General features: G+C 44.1%; 1 protein-coding gene across 1 annotated transcript; it reads left to right on the forward strand.

Moving 5' to 3' along the window:
• Positions 1–11176: 11176 nt before the first annotated feature.
• On the forward strand, positions 11177–19550 carry LYPD8 (LY6/PLAUR domain containing 8). The gene is made up of 5 exons (XM_055335351.1): positions 11177–11231; positions 11616–11735; positions 14062–14226; positions 15712–15849; positions 18598–19550. The coding sequence occupies exons 1-5, from the start codon at positions 11177–11179 to the stop codon at positions 18894–18896; spliced, it is 777 nt and encodes a 258-aa protein (XP_055191326.1). The 3' UTR covers positions 18897–19550.
• The last annotated feature ends 2371 nt before the right edge of the window (positions 19551–21921 follow it).

A 21921-nucleotide genomic window follows, 5' to 3' on the forward strand; every position in this document is an offset into this window, starting at 1 on the left:
ATACTCTTTCCTGCTTTGTCAAATATTAGTTGACCATAAAGTTGAGGGTCCACTTCTGGGTTCTCTATTCTGTTCCATTGATCTATGTGTCTGTTTTTGTGCCAGTACCACACTGTCTTGATGACCACAGCTTTGTAGTACAACCTGAAATCTGGCATTGTGATGCCCCCAGATATGGTTTTCTTTTTTAATATTCCTCTGGCTATTCGGGGTCTTTTCTGATACCACACAAATCTTAAAATAATTTGTTCTAACTCTCTGAAGAAAGTCCATGGCATTTTGATAGGGATTGCATTAAACGTGTAAATTGCCCTGGGTAACACTGACATTTTCACAATATTAATTTTGCCAATCCATGAGCATGGAATATTTTTCCATCTCTTTGTGTCCTCCTCAATTTCTTTCAGAAGTGTTCCATAGTTTTTAGGGTATAGATCCTTTACCTCTTTGGTTAGGTTTATTCCTAGGTATCTTATGCTTTTGGGTGCAATTGTAAATGGGATTGACTCCTTAATTTCTCTTTCTTCAGTCTCATTGTTAGTGTATAGAAATGCCACTGATTTCTGGGCATTGATTTTGTATCCTGCCACGCTACCAAATTGCTGTATGAGTTCTAGCAATCTTAGCATGGAGGCTTTTGGGTTTTCTATGTAGAGTATCATGTCATCGGCGAAGAGGGATAGTTTGAGTTCTTATTTGCCAATTTGAATGCCTTTAATGTCTTTTTGTTGTCTGATTGCTGAGGCTAGGACTTCCAATACTATGTTGAATAGCAGTGGTGAGAGTGGACATCCCTGTCTTGTTCCTGATCTTAGGGGAAAGGCTCCCAGTGCTTCCCCATTGAGAATGATATTTGCTGTGGGCTTTTCGTAGATGGCTCTTAAGATGTCGAGGAATGTTCCCTCTTACCCTACACTCTGAAGAGTTTTGATCAGGAATGGATGCTGTATTTTGTCAAATGCTTTCTCTGCATCTAATGAGAGGATCCTATGGTTCTTGTTTTTTCTCTTGCTGATATGATGAATCACACTGATTGTTTTATGAGTGTTGAACCAGCCTTGTGTCCCGGGGATAAAACCTACTTGGTCATGGTTAAGAAACAGAAAATAGGGAATAAAGGGGAAAGGAGAAAAAATGAGTGGGAAATATCAGAAAGGGAGACAGAACATGAGAGACTCCTAAATTTGGGAAACGAACAAGGGGTGGTAGAAAGGGAGGTGGGCGGAGGGTGAGGGGTGACTGGGTGACGGGCAGAGGCAGGCACTTGATGGGATGAGCACTGGGTGTTATGCTATATGTTGGCAAATTGAACTCCAATAAAAAAATAATAAAAATTAGAACCTTGACCCCCTACCCCCTTCCCAAAAAAGAAGAGGAATAACATTTCCTGAGGTGTTTCTGGAGTATGCTGTCTGCTGCTGTTTTGGCTGCTCTTTCCCTCAGGTCAGTCCTCTGCAGAGTTTCTCATTTCCTGCAACGAGGAGTGCTTGGACCTTGGCCAGTGTGTGGCAAGTTTTAACCAGCTGTGCTCTGGTCTGCTCACTAAAGAGATCTGATCCTATTTCCACCAGAGCTAAAGCTTTGCAGCACTGGATGGTCAGTACACTTGGTGCATGTGAGGAGTTTGTGCTGGTCTTCTGGGGGAGGGATTTGCTTCTCTGGTTCTCAGGCATACTTGCCTTAGGAAAGAAGCATCTATCATCTGCTGAGCATAGGTGGTTGGGGTTTGGTGTAGGTAGCTCAGGCCTCTCCTTTGGGTGCTGTGCTGCTCACAGAAGTCAGTCCATGCTGTTGGGTGGGGGAGATAAATGGCACCTGCTCTTTACCTTGTTCCTGGAAAGAGGAGTTCATATCTATCACTATCTGAGAAGTCCTCACAGAAGAGCAAACAGTTTCTCCTCTTGTGTCTCTGTTCCTCAGATCCTGCCTTTACCTTATCTGTATCTAGGCTATGTGCTCACCACATACCCCAGTGCACCTGTGTTTTATATCAGGCACACTGGCTGGGTTTTAAAACTCCAACCTTTAGGGACTGGGAGAGGAGTGGACTCATGTTGATCCTCTGGGAGAGGGTCTTATCATGCTGGGACTGGTGCCAGTTTGTCCCAGAAGGGAAGTCGCACCAACCAGCAGGAGCTTGGAGTTTAGAGTAAAGCACAGCAAAAAACTGGTGTCCAGGTTAGCTGCCTTCAGCAGGTGTCTCTGTCCCTATGCTAAGGAACTGGTCAGCACACTGGTGCCTGCAGCTCTGTTGTCCCTGGAGAGGTGGTGCCACCTCTGTCAGATGCACTCCAAGGAGGGGGAGACTTCTCTCTCCATGGGTCTCAGGGGATCTTCAAATTGCTCCATCTGCTCTCAGGCTTCTGTTCTCTTTCTCCACAGATGCACCGCTGCACGTGCTGGGCTCCACACCAGCCACAGCCATACTATGGACTTCTGAAACTTTAGTCTTTGACATCTGGTGGGTGTAAAATCTGATGATAACCTCTCTTGTTTTCCTGGTGAATGGTTTTGGGAAAATGTTTTTCTTGGGTGATCCCCTGTGCACTTCTTGCTCTCTTGCTCTCTCTCTTACTCTCTCTCTCCCCCTCATCTCTCTGTGACCAGGGCTCCCTCCCCTCCTCAGCACCAATGATTCTTTTCTTCTCCAAATCACATCTCTGCACATCCTACCTTCCATGGTGTGGTCTCTTCACTGTCCCTAGTTGTGCTGTTTGGTCTCTCATTCCTCAAGTCAATTTCTTGGGTGTTCAGAATGTTTTGATATTTATCTAGCTGTGTTTGAGGGACAAGGCAAGCATAGAGTCCCCCTGCTGATCTGCTATCTTAGCTCCTCACCCCTGCCTAATCTTAATGACCGTATTTGGACTCAGAAAAGAGACCTGAACTCTGGGACTGAAGCCCCAGAGCAGTTAGCTCTGTTGGAATAATACACTTAAAACTAGACTGAATTCTGCACTATGGTGTCTTTCCTGGGGTAGAAAAAGAGGAAGGACATGGGTTCAAGTCATACAGCCTATGAAAACCAGAAATAGAAATCAGCTCTGTATTCTATATCTTTTATTGCCACCAGCATCAATATAGGCCCTTAACTGTTTCACCCTTTAATAAGTCATTTAGTACGTCTGAAATGACGTTATATTTTTCTTTTCTTTTAAAGATTTTATTTATTTATTCATGAGACACACACACACACACACACACACACACACACAGAGAAAGGCAGAGACACAGGCAGAGGGAGAAGCAGGCTCCATGCAGGGAGCCCGATGCGGGACTCGATCCCAGGACTCCAGGATCACGACCTGAGCTGAAGGCAGGTGCTAAATCGCTGAGCCACTCAAGGATCCTCTGACATTATATTTCTAAATGAAAATTCCATTTCAATGAGTCACAGAAACATAAGAAGCCTATCCTTTTCTTTTTTTAAATTTATTTATTTATTCATGAGAGACACACAAAGAAAGAGGCAGAGACATAGGTAGAGGGAGAAGCAGGCTCCCTGCAGGAAGCCTGATATGGGACTTGATCCCAGGACCCCAGGATCATGACCTGAGCCAAAGGCAGATGCTCAACCACTGAGCCACCCAGGTGTCCCAGGAAGCCTGTTCTTATACCCATGAGCCAATAGACAGAGCTTTGGAAGCAACCTGCAGGAAGTAGTCTCATTAGTTGTCTGTTTTCAGCTGCCTTTTCTTGTTTTTTCTTCCTTTAGGCCTGACAATCTTTCTTAACTCTTCCCTATTCTAGTTTCTGTCTTTAGGACAAACTGAATAAAAGAATGAGGTCTATGCCCTAGGGGTTCCCAAACATATATCTGAAATTTCCATAGAGTTTCTAGATTTTATTTTCAAATATATAGTAAAAGAAAAACATACAAAACCCAGCACTACTGTTTGTCATCACCATCAGAGTGATTGAAAATTATTTGTTGCACCTCACTGAGGTAGGCCAGTCTTGCCTCCTGGTGAAAGAGCATTCAGTCACAGGTCAGTGGGATGGAGCAGACAACTGTATCAAGAAAGAGACTGAGTCAACTCACTCTTGTCCTGGGTCTCACAGAGGAAGCAGGAGGGAAGGAAGGTCCTGAAAGATCCTTCTTCTGCTTCTACCTCCCCCCTGCCCCAGTTCTCCCTGATTTCCATCCCTCTGTATCTTTTTTTGAAGCCTCCACTCTTATGTCTCCTCTACCTTCTTCCCATTCCCCAGAGAAACTCAACTCCACTGTATCCCAAGGGACACAGAGCCTCATCATTTATTTACTTCTGGAGTTTCCCCAGTACTAGCACTTTGGGCTCTGACCAGCTGCTAATGGAGGTGGTTTTCTGTCCAGGGTTTGTGGATTTGATGAATGGACAGACGAGTGGAAGATAAGTAAACAGATTCAATTCAGACTCCTTAGGAGTGAAAATACCTGCAGGTTACCTTGCTCATTACTCAGAAGGCAAAAGTGAGTGTTAATAGTTTTCCCAACATATATAATTCAGTCTTATATCAAGAAAACACATCTTCCTGTCAACATGACTTTGTCTCTGCTCCACATGGACAAAATAACCTTGGCACAAAGTTTAATGGGTACTGGTTAGTCCCACTAACATATCACATTCATTAGAAATAATGTAACCAGTGGAAAATTGATTATTTCTCATTATGTTTTGTAGACAAGGGGCAGGAAGTCACCACCTATTTTCTCTGGATAAATATTACCTATTTTACCATCTTATAGATAAGGAAATTGTGACTCATGGAGAAAAGTTAACACAAAGCTAGTAAATTGCAAAACTAAAACACTTTTGCCAGCAGACCCAGTGTTCTTTGTACCTCACCTAAGCCGCTTGTGAGAAATAGCAGCATAATGTTGAAATGAGCTGAGGAGGGTGTGAATACTGACCTCGTGATTTTCCCATAAACTGGTATTCCTTTACTCAGTTCCTTAAGCAAGGCACGTTCTTCACCAATGAGCCGTTTTTGCTCATGCTTTTTGCCCTCTTCAGGGAGCCATCTGACCTCCTTCCTTTGTCTGGTCTCTTCTCATCGCTTAGAGAGGTCTCCCTGCCTCACTGTCATTCTTTCCTTTCTCAGCTGCCATTTGTTTCCATTACAATTCTTCAATTTGCGATTATCTTGTCTGTTTACTTGTATTTTTAAAATGTTTCCTTGTTTGTTTGTAGTTGTCAGCTTAAAATCTTAGGGCAAGGAACTCATCTGTCTCATTAACTTTGTGACCCCACTACCCAGTGAGGTTACCCTAAAGACAGTAACAATATTTGTTGAATCCTGAAGACATTTAGGTCTATATTGGCAGAGAAAGATGAGGGGAAAGAAATAGTCATTTTCAGGGAGTGCTTTTTGTGTGCCAGCATCTGCATGAAATAGCATTGTTTTCTTTTTGTTTTGATGCAGATGCTCAGAATCTTTTTTTTTAAAGATTTATTTATTTATGATAGAGAGAGAGAGAGAGAGAGAGAGAGAGAGAGAGAGAGAGGCAGAGACACAGGCAGAGGGAGAAGCAGGCTCCATGCCGGGAGCCCAATGCGGGACTCGATCCCAGGACTCCAGGATTGTGCCCTGGACCAAAGGCAGGTGCCAAACTGCTGAGCCACCCAGGGATCCCCTGGATGCTCAGAATCTTAAACTAGGTTACAGAGCTAATAACTGTAGCCAGCTGTCAAGCCAGACCTGTCTGTTGGTTTTTGTTTTTCCTTACCAATCCAGTGAAGGTCCACAATAGTAGATCATGCAAACAAACTGGTTTTATAATGTTGGATGCAACAATTCTTCAAATATGCCTTGTATTTAGTGCCTAGAGTTTTTAGGAAAATGGTCATATTTAAGATTTCCTAAGATGATGATTGATTTAGTACTAGACATCTCCCCTGCCACAAAGGAAGCCCAGGTAAACTGCCAGTGACTGAGTTAAGGGTAAAAATAGCTAAATTTTCTTAGGCTAAATTCTTAGCCTAATTCTTAGGCTTTGTATATTTCCCCAGGCTGCGGTGCCTCTGGTGTAAGCTCAGAGTGGGAACCATTATTTTTGGAGCTCTTACAATATGATAAGTACATACTAATGTCTGCTTAAGTGGTCTCCTCTAACCCTCAGAACAATTCTTAAGAAGTGGGTGGCATTGCTTTTTCCATTTGACAGATGGGGAACCCAAGACTCAGAGGTTCATTAACCGGCACAGGGCATGGACTATTGGCAGGCTTATCTCTCAGAGCACTCACATTTTCCCTGAGTGGTGTCTGCAGGTCAGGAATACTGGGAACAGTATCTTCAGCTTATTTTCACATTTCCAAGCTGGAAGAACAAGCCAGTCAGTGAAAGCTCCCCGAAGTAAACACAGATGGAGGGATGTTCTCAGTTGGGACACTTAGCTGAGTTTTTGGCTTGGACACCTATTGGAATTTATTGGAGTATCTGCTCTGACTGTCTTGCCCCAACCCTGCTCACCTCTGCATATTTATTCCAAAATGGAATGGATTCCTTTGAGAACTCACCTCTAAACTTTACTGATAGTTTAGGGAAACTCAGGAGAAGCCTATTTCCCACATGGGTTTCAGCCCAGATTCTCCAATATCTGGGTAAGTTTTAGCTTACACCTGCTGAATGGTCATGAGGACAGCCATCCTTGTTCTCTTATAAGGGGATAATACAGCCGTAGTGCCTTAAATGTGCCAAGTATCCTTAGTTTAAGAGCAAAACTTAGTGTGTTGAGATCCTGCTTCTCTTGGATCCCTGGACTTCTTGGCTAGTGAGAAGGAGAATCTGCTTTAGCGGATACTTTTTTTATAATGCCTTATGACTGATCCCAGCTTCTGGCTCCATAGTCCCATGCTGACTACAGAGAGGAACAGGAAGGAGGAAAGTGGGTCAGTATTCCCAACACTTTGGACCGAGGTGGGTCCCCACATGAGTTGTGGTGGAGTGGAAGGAAGTTGACCTAGGTGTCTTAAGGCCTAGAGGAGAGAATTCTCTGAGGTCAGCCTCCTCATCTGTCAAGGAGAGTTTATGATACCCATCTGCACACTGTCTAGACCTCAGGATGGACAAATTCAGGATTACTGTAAGTGGCTGTGTATAGCAACCACATCACACATGATCAACTCCCACCTCCCATACCATTATTGTTACATGACATTAGGAAACAATACAGTGAGGTGGGGTGAGGACTCCAGGAGGAAATAAATAACCAGCAACCATTTCCTCAGGGTCTGATGTTCCCATTTTATAGAGGGGAGCTCAGGCCCAGTGAGCCAGGTTAATAAGTGACTTATTTATGAGGGGCAAAGACTGGATTCAGGAAGTTGTTGCCTTTGGTCCATTTGCCTTCTGAGAAGGATTAATAAAGATTAGCCTGAGTCTGCTGTCAATTTTCAGTGTGTTACCAGAGTGGCCCCTGAGGCTGTTACTGTGTCTTTGAAGTCCTCCAAATTGGCTGGGGAAAGCCCAGTGCATGGGACCTTTCTCTCACACACATCCTGTTGTGGCTTCTGCTGCCACTTCTCCTATTGGGCTATCCCAGGTGGTTGGAAGAAAGACATAACAAAATTCTGTTAGGGAGGGAATTGCCTTTGTTTAGGAAAATCTGTTGTAGTCAGCCTGAGGACAGAAGGGGAAATGAAGAGAAAATGAGAGATGGCCAGAGGCTCTGCTTATAAAAATGACCCAAATTTTGTCTTCTCTACAAGACCAATGCAGATCTGACTATTTAAAATTGAATCTTATTTCCCCCAGCATGGTTGGTCCTTCACCTTTGCATCTTCTCTGTCTTTTTGTGAGAGTAATTACCACATTCCAGTCTACTCTATAATTTGCTTATTTATCACTTTATTTATGTTGTCTATCTCCCATTCTGGACTACATTCCAGGAGAGAAGTCTCTGTCTCTTTGCTCAGATACCTCCCAAATGCCTGGGCAGACCCAACGCATGAACAAAACAAAAAACTCACAAATGTTTGTTGGATGAATGAATGAGTTTGGGAAAGGAAGGAGAGTTGAGCCACAGACTAGGGCAGAGTAGCAGCAAGTGTATAAGGGGTATTTTCAAGAGCAAGGAACCAAAGTCTAACTGCAGGCAGGGGGTGCTGGCCTGATATATACCCCAACCCCTGTTTCCTTGGTCCTCCTCCACCAATCATGTGTGTGTGTGTGTGTGTGTGTGTGTGTGTGTGCGCATGTACGTTTTATGATGTATGTGAATACATGTTTGAGTGTGTATGAATGCAGAAAGATGGAGAGGCCAGGGAAGTCCAGTTTACACTCAGTGCCAGGGGTACCTAGGGCTTAGTGTGAAGGTGCTGGGAAGGGCTGATCTAGGCTCTCCCCAACAGTGGCTTCCCAGACAGCCAGGCCAGATGAACTGCCTGGGGTGTTGGAGGTGGCAGGAGCAATGGTGTGGGCCCTTCATATTGGTATGTAGAACATGCTGCAAGCAGGGGCTTCATGGCCTCTCTGCCCTGTGAGGCTGTATCATGGGTTTACTCTCATCCTGGTTAAAACAGTTGCTCCAGGGGGCCTGACCCCCTTTCCTGAGCTGCAAGGACCCCATGTGGCATGATTCTGAGTTCTGACTATCCGAGCTGTGTGAGCTTGGGCAAGTCTCATATGTTTCTCTTCTGTGCCTTGGTTTCATTTGTAAATGGTCTAATCAAGGTGACTTCTTTATCAGGCTGGTAAAAAGTGATGCTTATGATTTATTAATAGATACTGGAATACATTCAGTGGGCACAGCCAACATGAGACAGCATCAAGGACACACCTTGTTCTCTTGTATGTTTTGCCAAAGGCAGGCCTTAACCAAAGTTGCACCCGATTTTTGGAGGCCTAAGAAAGTTGACCAACTGCACAGCTGCCAAAAGGTTAAGCTGCCTGTGGCTCTTTGGCTTTGGCAGAGCTGATCCTTAAACCCCTCCCTGCAGGCAGTGGTGCTTTCTGATTGTTCAGTCACCTGCTATATAAGGCCCTTCACACACCTGCTCTTATCCTGTACTGGGATCCACCTTCGGGAGAGCAGTCTCCAGGCCAGACTCTGAAGGTGAGGGGCTGAAGCCAAGCTGTGGTGGGGGTGCCAGCTTTAAAAAGCTAAAACCAAGAGAAGGCCAATGTGGGATGGCTGGGGTTCAGGGCATTATCATGGCCCTTGCTCCTTTAGCAGTGCTCAGGGGAAGGAAGTCTGGAGGGGAGAGCTCTGTGCCTGGGGTTTGCTCTCTGTTTCGTGCTGTGTCCTTTTCATAGCTGCTCTGAACTTGCTTATGTATAACATGAAAGGAGTTGTAATAGGATGCACTCAGAAAATATTCAATGATAGATGAGTGGGAAGGAATTTGCAAAGGGGTTTTTCAGATGCTACTTGTTTTTATTTTGCAGATGAGGCCTCCGGCACCAACGGCCACCTCCCTGGTTTCTCTTTAGAGGTGGTGAGCAGGGCAACTTCTAGGCTCTCTTTGCTGTGTGTCTCTAGGCCAGATCCTGATCTCTGTGGGCCTCCTTTATTTCCCTCTGAAGATGAGGCTAATAATCAGGGGTATACCACAAGAAGAAGTGGTTGATATATCTGACATGGCTGCTGTGACCTCCTTACCCTCATCTCTTTCTTTCCTTTTCCCTTCTCCATACTTACAAGGCTTGAGAGGCCCTTCCCAGGAGGCTCGACCTCTGAGCCTGTCTCTGTACTGGGGTTTCAGGCCTGAAGTGGTGATCAGGCGTGGGGGCATGTTGGGTGCAACGTATGGAACATCTGCCACAAGTTCCAAACCAGATATACTTAATTTTTCTCCTTGGATTTCTGTACTATGTGGCCCTTACGTAATAGATATACCCCACTACCTACCCTGATTGAACTAGTGTCTCTTCCTTTTTGCCAACCTCTAATAAGTCAATTAAGTGATCACAGTTGCAGTGGTATGTGTGTGTGGTTGTGGTATGCTGAGATGAGAGGTGGGGGGCTGACTGCAGCCTCAGGTGTCAGTTGTCTTGGTAAGCAGCAGCTATCATGAGCTGGAAGGATGCAGAATGAAGTCCCAGTTTTGGCCTCATGAGCTCGGTGAATTTGGGCAGCTTCCCTTATCTCTCCATTGGCAGGTTCCTCACCTGCTGAGTGGGACAGTAAGCCACACTATGCCCTGGGACTTTCTGTAATGAAGGGAATGTTCCAAAGTTGTGCTGGCCAATAAGTAGTAGCTAGCCAGGTGAGACTGAGAAATAGAATGTTTTTTCTTTCATTCCTTCAATGACTTTAAATTTAAGTAGCCACATGCAGTTTGTGGCTACCATTTATAGGATCAATGAACTAACAATTAGGAAGGACTCAGGGCAGAGACAGATACTTCTACTCCCTGCTGCTCTGATACATGGGCAAGCGGAAATCCTGGGAGCTCTGATTCGGGATCCTAATGAATACAGCAAACCTTAGCTATCAGATGACTGTCAACACAGAAAGATTTGGAGATTGGAGATCAGTTGGAGGTGTGCTGGGGCCTCTGGTTCTGTCCTGCAGGTTGAGTGTGTCCAGGCCTGGGGCTCTGGGAGTCCCATCTGTTGGAGGCAGTGTGGGTCGTGGTTAGGTGCCTGGGCCAACCCCAGCTCTAATACCTCCTAGGAATGTGATCTTGACTTTGAGTGGTTTATTTGATCTCTCTGGGACTTGATTTCCCCTATGAAATGAGAGTGGTGCTAATAATAGCACCTGCTTGCTAGGGTGAAGGCAGCACATGAATTAATGAACATAAAGTGCTTGGAAGAAAGCACGTGCTCAATAGGTGTGGTGATGACAACGACAGAGCTCCTAAGTGAATTATGTGAATGTGGTGAGATATTAGCTAGAGGACTACATTATACTTTATTCTTGGACCCCATCCCCAGTGGGGCTGGCAATCATCTGTCTGCCCATGTTGTATCTGAAGTGGCTGTGGGGAATGTCCAGGCTGTGTTTTGTAGCTGTGTGTAGATGTGCAGGCATCCAGGATTGGGGGAAACTCAGACTGGCACAGGTGAAAGGGCAGCATAGAAACTGCATCACAGTTCTGTGCTCCCAGCTGAGAGTGCTGATTTTTTCTGTAACATGGGATGTTGTGCCCCAGCACCCTTGCCAGCCCCCAGACTGCCTTCTTTGTGTCTCTTCAGGCATAAGGCTCTGCACCACAGTCTTCTTCCTTGGGAGACACCAGGTCCTGCACCATGAAGGGCATCCTTGTTGCTGTTATCATCACAGCATTTGTGGTTGCAGCTGTAGGTGAGAGAAACCACTGACACCCTTTGGGAATGAAGACCTCTTCTGACACACTGTATCAAAGTCTTCTCACTCTTGGTATTCTGGGGTCCTGTCCCATGGCATTTCATGTCAGGGTGTGGTCAGTGGAAAATATGAGACCCCTCTGGGCACACTGCCCTCAGAGGAGCCTCTCTGTGCTATGGGTCTTCCCACTGGGAAATGGTGCACAGTGCGGAGAAAGTAATGGAGGTGGCTCCATCTCACAGCCTCAAGTTTGGGGGGTCCCAGAGGGAAGGGATGCCATCCCCACTATTCTTTGGGGGGTGTGGATGTGGTGCTTTGTCCAGAGTACAGTCTATAAGTGTCCCCTGAATGTTGACAGTGCTGCCCATCTTGTCTCACCAGAATCCCTCAGTTGCGTGCAGTGTAATTCAGTGACAAACTCTTGTGAAAACAGCAGCGTCTCTCAGTGTCCCGGCAATGCCAATGCCAGCTGTACCAGTTTGGTGGCCAGCTTTTCTCAAGGTGAGCCTGGGAGACCATAACCCCCATTTCTGGGATTTGCACAGGGCAGAAGCTGGATAGAGTAGCCAGGGAGGAAAGGAAGGCTGAGAAAGGGCTAGGCTGTGCAAGGAGACAGATGGGGTTGTGAAGACCCTTCTGGAAAAAGCAACATGCAGGAGTCAGGTGAGAATGTGGGGCAAGCTGACAAGCTCTCGTGACTTCTTGGAATTGCTGTTCTTGTCTCTAAAATCCCATTCTAGACCTATATTGGTGGATGTGAGAAACAAGGGCAGCTCTTAGTTAAATTACAAAGCAGGCAGTTTGCTCTGGGTGCTTGCATTCTTCCATTTTTCTGGCTCCCTTTCCTCTCCTCACTGCTCCTTCCTTTTCGAGATCCAACACGCTTGCACCCACGGTGATTTGCTGCATGATTTTTACCTCTTTCCCACAGCACTTAGATTTCTTTTTAATGTTTTATAATGGACATTTTCAAATATGCATAGAAGCAAGAAGAATATAATGAATTGCCATGTAACCACTATCCTGTGTCAACAATGATCATTTTGCTTTTTTTAATGGTATTTTATATTTTTTGAGATTTTATTTATTTATTTGAGAGAGAGAAAGAGAGCACAAGCTGGGAGGAGGGGAGGAGGGAGAAGGAGAGAGAGAATCAGACACTCTTCACTGAGTGTCGAGCCCCACACAGGACTCTATCCCAGAATCTGGAGATCAGGATGTGAGCCAAAGTCTGATGCTTGACCAACTGAGCCACCCAGGCACTCCTGCAATGGTATGTATGTATGTATGTATGTATTTAAAAGATTTTATTTATTTATTCATGAGAGACATGGAGAGAGAGAGAGAGAGAGAGAGAGAGAGAGAGAGAGAGAGAGAGGAGAGACACAGGCAGAGGGAGAAGCAGGCTCCATGCAGGGAGCCCAATGCGAGACTCGATCCTGGGACTCCAGGATCATGCCCTGGGCTGAAGGCAGGTGCTAAACTGCTGAGCCACCTAGGGATCCCCTGCAATGGTATTTTAAAGCAAATTTAGGTATCATGTAATTTCTCCTGAAAATACTTCATTATTCATCTCTAATAAGGACTTTTTTTTTTTACATAACTACCATACCACTGGATACCTAAGAAAATTAGCTGTGATTCTTTAATTTCTTCTAATACCCAGGCCATCTTAGAAATATCCTAGTTGTTTCAGATGTTGTGTTATAGCCAATGTGTTAGATTTCAGATACAAACAAAACCCCACATACATTTTGCTGTTAGGTCTATTAAGTCAAATTTGTTTTATAATAGCTACCATCACTTTTTTTTTTGTTCAATCCCATTGATTTGTTGTATAAAATTTGTTGGGCCAATTTTCCTATAGCTAGCTGTCCCATATTCTGGCTTTGGCTGATTATTTTCTTGTGGTGTCATTTCTTTGTTTCCATATTCCTGGTGTTTCCTTGTAAATTGGACCCCTTGTAAATTGGACCCTTGTAAATTGGCTGATTATTTTCTTGTGGTGTCATTTCTTTGTTTCCATATTCCTGGTGTTTCCTTGTAAATTGGACTTGTAAATTGGACCCATACTGCTCAATAGAGCTGTCTTCAATAACAGAAATGTTGGGGATCCCTGGGCAGCTCAGTGGTTCAGTGTCTGCCTTTGGCCCAGGGCGTGATCCTGGAGTCCCGGGATCAAGTCTCTCACTGGGGTCCCTGCATGGAGCCTCCTTCTCCCTCTGCCTGTGTCTCTGCCTCTCTCTCTCTCTCTCTCTCTCTCTCTCTCTCTCTCTCTCCGTGTCTCTCATGAATAAATAAATAAAATCTTTTCAAAAAATGGAAATGTTTATATCAATGCCGTCCTGTACAGTAGCCACATGTAGCTATTGGCCACTTGAAATATAGTTATATGACTGAAGAGCTGAATTTTAAATAGCCACATATAGCTACTGGCTACCATATCAGATAGCTCTGATCTAGAAGCTTGACTGTATTCAGATTTAACATCCTATTGCACGTGGAACCATCTTCTGCTTGGCTGTTTTTAGAGATGCTAAGACTGATCAGTGGCTCTGGATGTTGGCCTGAACCACCATTTCCAAGCTCCCCATCAATCTTTGATCTGAAATTTAGCCTGCATCTCTGCTCATCTCCTGCTAAAAGAAGGAACTACCTCACGAGGAAGATTTTTCTGTTTGCAAGGAAACCCTCCTCAGTGTCTCTGAAATCACATTGAACTGGGGGTGTGTTTTCTGCTGTTGCCTGAAGCAGTCACTATTCAGAGTCTCTACCCTTTCCCAAGCCTTACACCCAGGACTGACAGTCTTTGTTTGCCTTTTAATAGATCCAGACCACACATACCAGGATAAGGCCTGCTCTGTGGACAACTGCCTAGGAGAGAGAGACATGGTTGAAACCATCATGGTCCATGTGTCCAATACAGAATACTTCCATTTTACAAGCCAGTGCTGCCAAGGAAAGAAGTGCAATGACACCAGTGATGCTCTGGGTGGGTGCTGGCAATGTGCCATCCTCCCTCTGGCCTTTCAGCTCTCTCCTTTCCTTTGCCACCTGTAGTCCTCACCTTCTGGTGAACATCTCAAGTCCAAGCACTTCACTGCATATCTGGGTAACATCAACAGCTGACTTACAGCAATTACTTGAAAAACAAATGGGAAAATCATCACTACTTTCATGCTTTCCTCTTTATCAGAACAGATAGAAATCATAGTACTCCATGTTGCATAAAATTAGAGGCTTATTAGTATTTCTCCAACTTTGTGGTTTCAGCCTCTCTTTTAAGACTCTAAATCTTAAAAATTATTGAGGACTCTAGAGAAATTTGATTTATGTGAGTCATACTATCAATATTTACACTCAGAAATTTTAAAAATTCAAAGAATTTCTAAACAAATTTAACATCTTTATTTATAGTTCGCTAAGAAATCATAAACCCATTACATGTTAACAATAACATTTTTGCATAGAAATAACTATATCTTCCAAAGCAAAAAAATATTTTGTGAGAAGAGCTGCATTGTTACATATTTTCTCAAAGCCCTTTAGTTTCTGGCTTAATAGAAGACAACTGGATTCTCAAATTTGCTTGTGCATTTAGTCTGTTACAATCTCTTATGTCATGTGGTCTCTCAGAAACTCCATTGTACATTCATGAAAGAAAGAGTGTGAAAGAGGCAAGGAACATCTTAGTATTGTTATGAAAATGGTTTTGACCTTGTGGTCTCCCTGAATGGTTCTTTGGGACCACAAATTGATATTGAAAATTGTTGGTTTATACCAAAACTCTCTTTTTGAAGAGAAGAAACCATGGCCAAAAAGGCATCATTCTAGAGTACAAGTCATTAGTAGCACAGCTGTATCTCAATATAATTTTGTATTAAATGTTAAATAAAGGGGCACGATCATTTATTGAGAGAAAGATTTAGTAATAATTACACATCTGTTGGCCGATGTTCAGAATATCTGGCTAATGTTGACATTGCTTGGTTTTCTTTTCTTTTTTTTTTTTTTAAAAGATTTTATTTATTTATTTATTCATGAGAGACACAAAGAGAGAGGCAGAGACATAGGCAGAGGGGAAGCAGGCTCCCTGTGGGGACCCTGATGTGGGACTCGAACCCAGGACCTGGGATCACGACCTGAGCAAAGGCAGACGCTCAACTACTGAGGCACCCAGGTGCCCCGACATTGCTTGGTTTTAGATCAAAATCTTACGTTTCCCTTCTCAGCCCAACACACCCACTGACCACAGTCCTTGAAGACTGGATGGCTTGTAAGGGAAGGTCTGTGAGGTTGTGTGCTGTAACTATTTTGGTGGGATATGAGGTTAGGATGACTGCTGTCTTTATGCAATTGTCCCATTTTCAAGATCCCTCTGGCTAGCATCTTTGTTTGCTTGTCCCCTTCAGTACAAGGCAGTACCATGTTCTATGTTACAACCTTGTTCTAAATTAATGGCTCTTATTCTATCCAGCTCCTCCACTGGAAGATTCATCCAGCAACATAGAATGTCCTGCATGTTATGGATCTAATGAAAGTTCCTGTAGTGTGAAATCCAGGAAATGTCATAAAGAAGAACAGTGTGTCGATCTAGTTGCGGAATTTAAGAATGGTTTGTCTTGGGGTTTCAATTCCCTTTTATGGGACTGGAGTTGAAAACATATTAAGCCTTGGGTAATAAGTTCTGAGTTAGCAAAAGGAGGCTGGGGGAGGTTAAAAGAATAAGGTCAGAATGCTTTTGACATAATGAGGCTGTTAATGTAGCCCTGAGCTGTTTTGCCTATTTTGCCTCCTTAGTCCAGAACCATTCTTTCTGGGCTGTACATCTCTTGAACCCTGTTCTCTTCTGGCTCATAATCAAGCCAGACTCATTTAAGCTCCTCATGCTATTCCTGACATTTACTTCTTTACCAGATTGCATTGCTCTGTGGGTGTGTGTGGGATTTGTCTTTTATTTCCTTTTATACCTACATTTTTTTCTATCTGTCACTGAGAGGGGCTGCCTTATGACAACTTGGGTCACCTGATTGAAGAGTCAAATTGGATTTTAGCATCCAACCAATTGTTCTTTCCTACAGAAGTAATTTGATACTAACCATCAAATTAACCACTATAAATAGAAAACTGATACGTATATTATGCTTTAAATATTCAGGCAGATGTTACATCTGAATATTTAAAGAATAATACATTTATTAGCAAGGATAAGTTCGTTACTGTTAAAAAGCAACCTCTAAATCCTCAGGATCAAGGTAACAGATACTTATTTCTTGCTCATATGGCAGTTCATTGCAGAGTCCTGGGGCCTGTGGTCCTTTTCATCTGGAGGATCTGGTCCCCAGCCACCCAGGACGTAGCAGCTCCCTGCTGTATTCTTTGTCTCTCATCAGCAGTTGGGGGAAGACAGGGAGTGGAGGGAGGCAGAAGGATTTCTATAGGCAAAACCTGGAAGTACATGCATCACTCTCTCTCACATTCTGTTGGCGGGAAATGCAGTCTCATGGTGTCTAGTGTGGTCCAGCAAGAAAGGAAGAGACATGAAGCTAAAATGAACAGCCAGCCAGTCTCTGCCACAATATGGCTCAGCTTAATAACAGTTTAAGAGCACCAATACCCAGGTACAATTTGATTTCTACTTTTACAAATGGCAATTATAGTACTGGAAATCCATGCTTAACTGTAATTGCAGGCTGAGAAGTGGGGCCAAACATCACAAGTATCCCGAGCCTCTTTTTATTTAAAAAAAAATAAATTTTATTTTTTAGAACAGTTTTAGGTTCACAGTAAAACTGGGAGGAAGGTAAAGAGATTTCTCACATACCTCTGTCCCCACACACACAGCCTCCCCCACTGTCAACATTCCCCATCAAAATGGTACCTCATGAATCCATGAACCCACACTGATGCATTATTATCATCCAGAGTCCAAGGTTTACATTAGGGTTACTGTTTAGGTTGCATATTCTATGAGTTGTGACAAATGTATAATGAAGTATATCTACCATTATAGCATCATACAGAATAGCTTCACTGTCTTAAAAATCCTCTATGCACTATTAATCTGTAGCCTCTGGCAACCTCTGATCTTTGTTTTGTTTTATTTTGTTTTGTTTCTGTTTTGTTTTGTTTTTTAACCTCTGATCTTTGTACTTTCCCCACAGTTTTGCTTTTATCAGAATATCATATATTTGGAATCATATAATAGGTAGCCTTTTCACATTGACTTCTTTCACTTAGTAATATGCACCTAAAAGTTTTAATTTAAAAAATCTCTAGCATGTCTACGCAGCTTTGATATTTAATTCTTAAGCTATGTCTGAGGATAACAATAACATCTGAAACAATTTCTCTTTCTGTTCACATTGTTCCCAGGTGTCTTCTGATGCCAAGGATGGAATTTTAAAAATATTCCTTTGATTTAATCTGAAGCCAGATAGATCAAAGCCATCATACATGTGGGGGTTTTTCCTTTATTTATTTTTGCCCAAGATCACTTTTTTTTTCAATATTGTAGACATGTGCCAAGCAACACATTTCTCTAGCTTACTGTAATTCAATCTCCAGCACTGCTATTTGCTATAAAAAAGGAATTAGTCATTTTCTTCTAAGGGATGTAGAGATTTCTCTTTCCTTCTCAGAACAAGTTAATAGCCCTTCTGATAAGTAGCCAGTCCTGTCCTCCACTTCCTTCCACCCCTGTGTAACTGCCTGTCCTTCAGACCTGTTTAAGTCATAGAGCAATTGGCACATAGTAGCAGCTCAATAGAGGTGGCTGCAGTCACAGCCACATTTTCTTTGCAAATCCCCTTGGCCTTTTTCTAGGACCTACACCTTTTAACAGAGTTAAACATAATATAATTCAGATTTAGAATGAAGACCACCTCCAGCTATTTTTTTCCTCTATTCAGATAAAACTCAGGCAGAGAGAACTCAGGTCCAGAGAACCGTGGGGATAGAAAACGGAATTCATAGGACAGGAGCCTGGGAGGAGTCCTTCTTGGATTGAGAGGAGAGGGCTCTCTGAGCCCATCTCCTGGGTTTTTAATCACCTGCCAGCCCCTCAGGAAAACACCAGAGACTTGGGTCCCAGGCCCATTTCTGGCCTTCACCTGTGAGCTCGGGCTTGCATCCACCTTCTGGAGCCTGTTTCTTTTGAGTTTAGGTGGGGGAGAGTGTCTGGGCATTGACCTCCATGGTACCTCTGCCATTACCGTGTGGTCTTCTTGATCCTGGGGTCCTTCCTCCAGGCTCCTGTTTTAGAACCAGACGTAAAGCAGGTTGCTGAACCAGACCTAAAACAGGCTTAAGGAGGAAGGGCAAGAGTGTTGTGAAGTCCTTACTGTTCGCATTACATTCACAGAGACCAAGAAGCTCGTGCTGAAAGGCTGTTCCAAAATCAGTAACTCCACCTGTCAGTTCCTGTCTGCTGAGAACCAGACAATTGGAGGAATCATCTTCCGAAAGTTTAAGTGTGTAGACGGTTTCAGCTCCTCCTCAACTGACATTCCTAATCCCCCCCCAACCAACCCTCCTGTCAGCAACTCCAGCACCTCTTCAGCACCCAATTCCAAAAAGCCCACCAGCCTGGACTCGGGCTCCAGAGTCTCCTTCACTCCTGCAGCCTTTGGCAGCCTCCTCCTGCTGAGGCTGCTGCTCTGAGACCCATCCTGCCCTCAACTGCCCCTCCCTCCCCCTATTTAACTGCTCAGTTAATTGCAGCCACAGCCCTTCTGGCAAAGCTCAGTGACAGCCACATTTTTCTCCATTATTAAAGGCTGGCCAAGTCTGTCCTGATAGGTTCCTTTGAGCTGCTGTCCATCACCACTTCCCAGTCCCTTGCATTTGAAATCTGTGCACTTTAGTGTGTGGCTCCCAGGACTCCCCTAAACCCTGCCCACCTTACTTCTGAGAAACAGACCTTTTCACCTTGTTGGCATTTTCTGCCTACAGCCCTGCACTTCTGGGGACTAACACGCCACCATTCCCACCCACACACTGAGGGCATGCCCAATTGTGCCTGTAAAGCCCTGTGTTGACCCTTCTGTGATTGTCCTGGTTCTGGTGACAGGTCCACAGGGACATTATCCACAGGGCCCAAAGAAGGGTGCAGAGGGGTTGCTGAAGGCTGGCAGTCTCCCTTGCCTAACCTCTTGGGGAGAGACATAATGCTTTTGGTGCTCCCACTGACCAGATGTCTCATAGCCTTGTTCAGAATGAAATAGCTACAGAACCCTAGTCCCCCTTCCCAGAGAACCTGCAATTGAAAGCAGAGCTTTTGACTCCATATCAGAGACCTGGGGAGCAAGAAAGCTATTCAATCCAACATGCACAGAAGTCTAGGTTTGGTAAATAAGGTGGGCCTTGAGCTGGACTTGCAAGAATGGAATTTTCTGTAATAAAAAATTTTAAAGGTATAAACTAGTGTGTGTCTTTATTGTCCAGACTTGCTAACAATGCATCAAAAGAAAAGCCTCCAGAAAGGTATCTTGTGGTACCTCATCAACACATTCCTTCTTTTAAAAAAAATCAATTAATTAGCATCTAGTGTATAATTAGTTCAGAGGTAGAGTTTAGTGATTCATCAGTTGCATTCAACAGCCAGTGCTCATCACATCATGTGCCCTCCTTCACGCTCATCACCCAGTTACCCTATCCCCACCCCACACCTCCCTTCCAGCAATGCTGTTTGTTTCCCAGAGTTAAGAGTCTCTTATGGTTTGTCTTCCTCTCTGATGTTTTTCCCCATTCAGTTTCCCCTCCTCTTATGGTCCTCTGCACTATTTCTTATATTCCACATGTGAGTGAAACCATACGATAATCATCCTTCTCTGACTGACTGATTTCACTCAGCATAATATTTCAAGATAGTTTTAGACTTACCAAAAGTTGCAAAAATAGCACAGAGAATTGCAGAACCCCCTCATCCACCTTCCTCTCGTGTTTGCATCTTATATAACACACTACAATTACTGAAACCAGGAAATCAGCATTAACACAATACTATTAACTAATAGATCTTCACATTTCACCAATTTTTATTAATGTCCTTTTTCTGGTCCAGGAACCAATTCTTTGCATTTAATAGCTATGTCTCTTCAGACTCCTATGATCTGTGACAGTCCTGGGATTTTTCTTTTGTGTGATGTCTTCTCATCATAAGGTCAAGTTTGCACATTTTGGCAAGAATCCCACAGCATAATTGTGTTCTCCTCAGTGGGTCCTACAGGAGGTATATGATGTTTATGTGTTGTATTGCTGCTGGTGTTAACCTTGATTGCTTGGTTGAGGTGGAATCTGCTGAGCAGAGCCACAGCATAAGCACATGAGTAGGACTGGGGTTAGGTTTCCATTCTGGGAGGTTTTCCAAGGGTGCAGGTGAAAAGACAGCAGAATGATGGGACAAGGAGGGAGTTTTTTTTTAATTTTTATTTATTTATGATAGTCACACAGAATGAGAGAGAGAGGCAGAGACACAGGCAGAAGGAGAAGCAGGCTCCATGCACCAGGAGCCCGACGTGGGATTCGATCCCGGGTCTCCAGGATCGCGCCCTGGGCCAAAGGCAGGCGCTAAACTGCTGCGCCACTCAGGGATCCCAAGGAGGGAGTTTAAATAGAGAGGTAGTGGAGACCTACCCAGGCAGCTGCTCTGTTATCCTGCTGTAATTGAGAGCACGCCATACCCTAAATACACTTCTATTTGCACTGGCGCCTCCTGACTTCTCACCCAGAGAAGGGAAGAGGGCTAAGCATCACTTGTGCTCAAAGTCTACCTTACTTCCCCGCACTGTCCATGCTTAATTCCTCTGGTCCTTTGGGCTAGGCCTTGGACTTCTCCTGAGGTAAAGCCCTTTGCTGCTGGTCTAGGCTCCAGGATAAAGTCCTATGTTTGAGAAGCTCCACAGAATTCTTTTTTTTATATAATAAATTTATTTTTTATTGGTGTTCAATTTGCCAACATACAGAATAACATCCAGTGCTCATCCCCTCAAGTGCCCCCCTCAGTGCCCGTCACCCATTCACCCCCACCCCCCGCCCTCCTCCCCTTCCACCACCCCTAGTTCGTTTCCCAGAGTTAGGAGTCTTTATGTTCTGTCTCCCTTTCTGATATTTCCCACACATTTCTTCTCCCTTCCCTTCTATTCCCTTTCACTATTATTTATATTCCCCAAATGAATGAGAACATATAATGTTTGTCCTTCTCCGATTGACTTACTTCACTCAGCATAATACCCTCCAGTTCCATCCACGTTGAAGCAAATGGTGGGTATTTGTCGTTTCTAATGGCTGAGGAATATTCCATTGTATACATAAACCACATCTTCTTTAAATCTTTCTTTTTTTAATTTTTATTTATTTATGATAGAGAGAGAGAGAGAGAGAGAGAGAGAGAGAGAGAGAGAGAGAGAGAGGCAGAGACAGGCTCCATGCACCGGGAGCCCGACGTGGGATTCGATCCCAGGTCTCCAGGATCGCGCCCCGGGCCAAAGGCAGGCGCCAAACCGCTGCGCCACCCAGGGATCCCTAAACCACATTTTTTTTATTCATTCATCTTTTGATGGACACCAAGGCTCCTTCCACAGTTTGGCTATTGTGGACATTGCTGCTATGAACATCGGGGTGCAGGTGTCCCGGCGTTTCATTGCATCTGAATCTTTGGGGTAAATCCCCAGCAGTGCAACTGCTG

The sequence above is a fragment of the Nyctereutes procyonoides genome, unplaced genomic scaffold (assembly GCF_905146905.1).
Source record: "Nyctereutes procyonoides isolate TBG_1078 unplaced genomic scaffold, NYPRO_anot_genome, whole genome shotgun sequence".
Taxonomy (NCBI): Eukaryota; Metazoa; Chordata; class Mammalia; order Carnivora; family Canidae; genus Nyctereutes; species Nyctereutes procyonoides.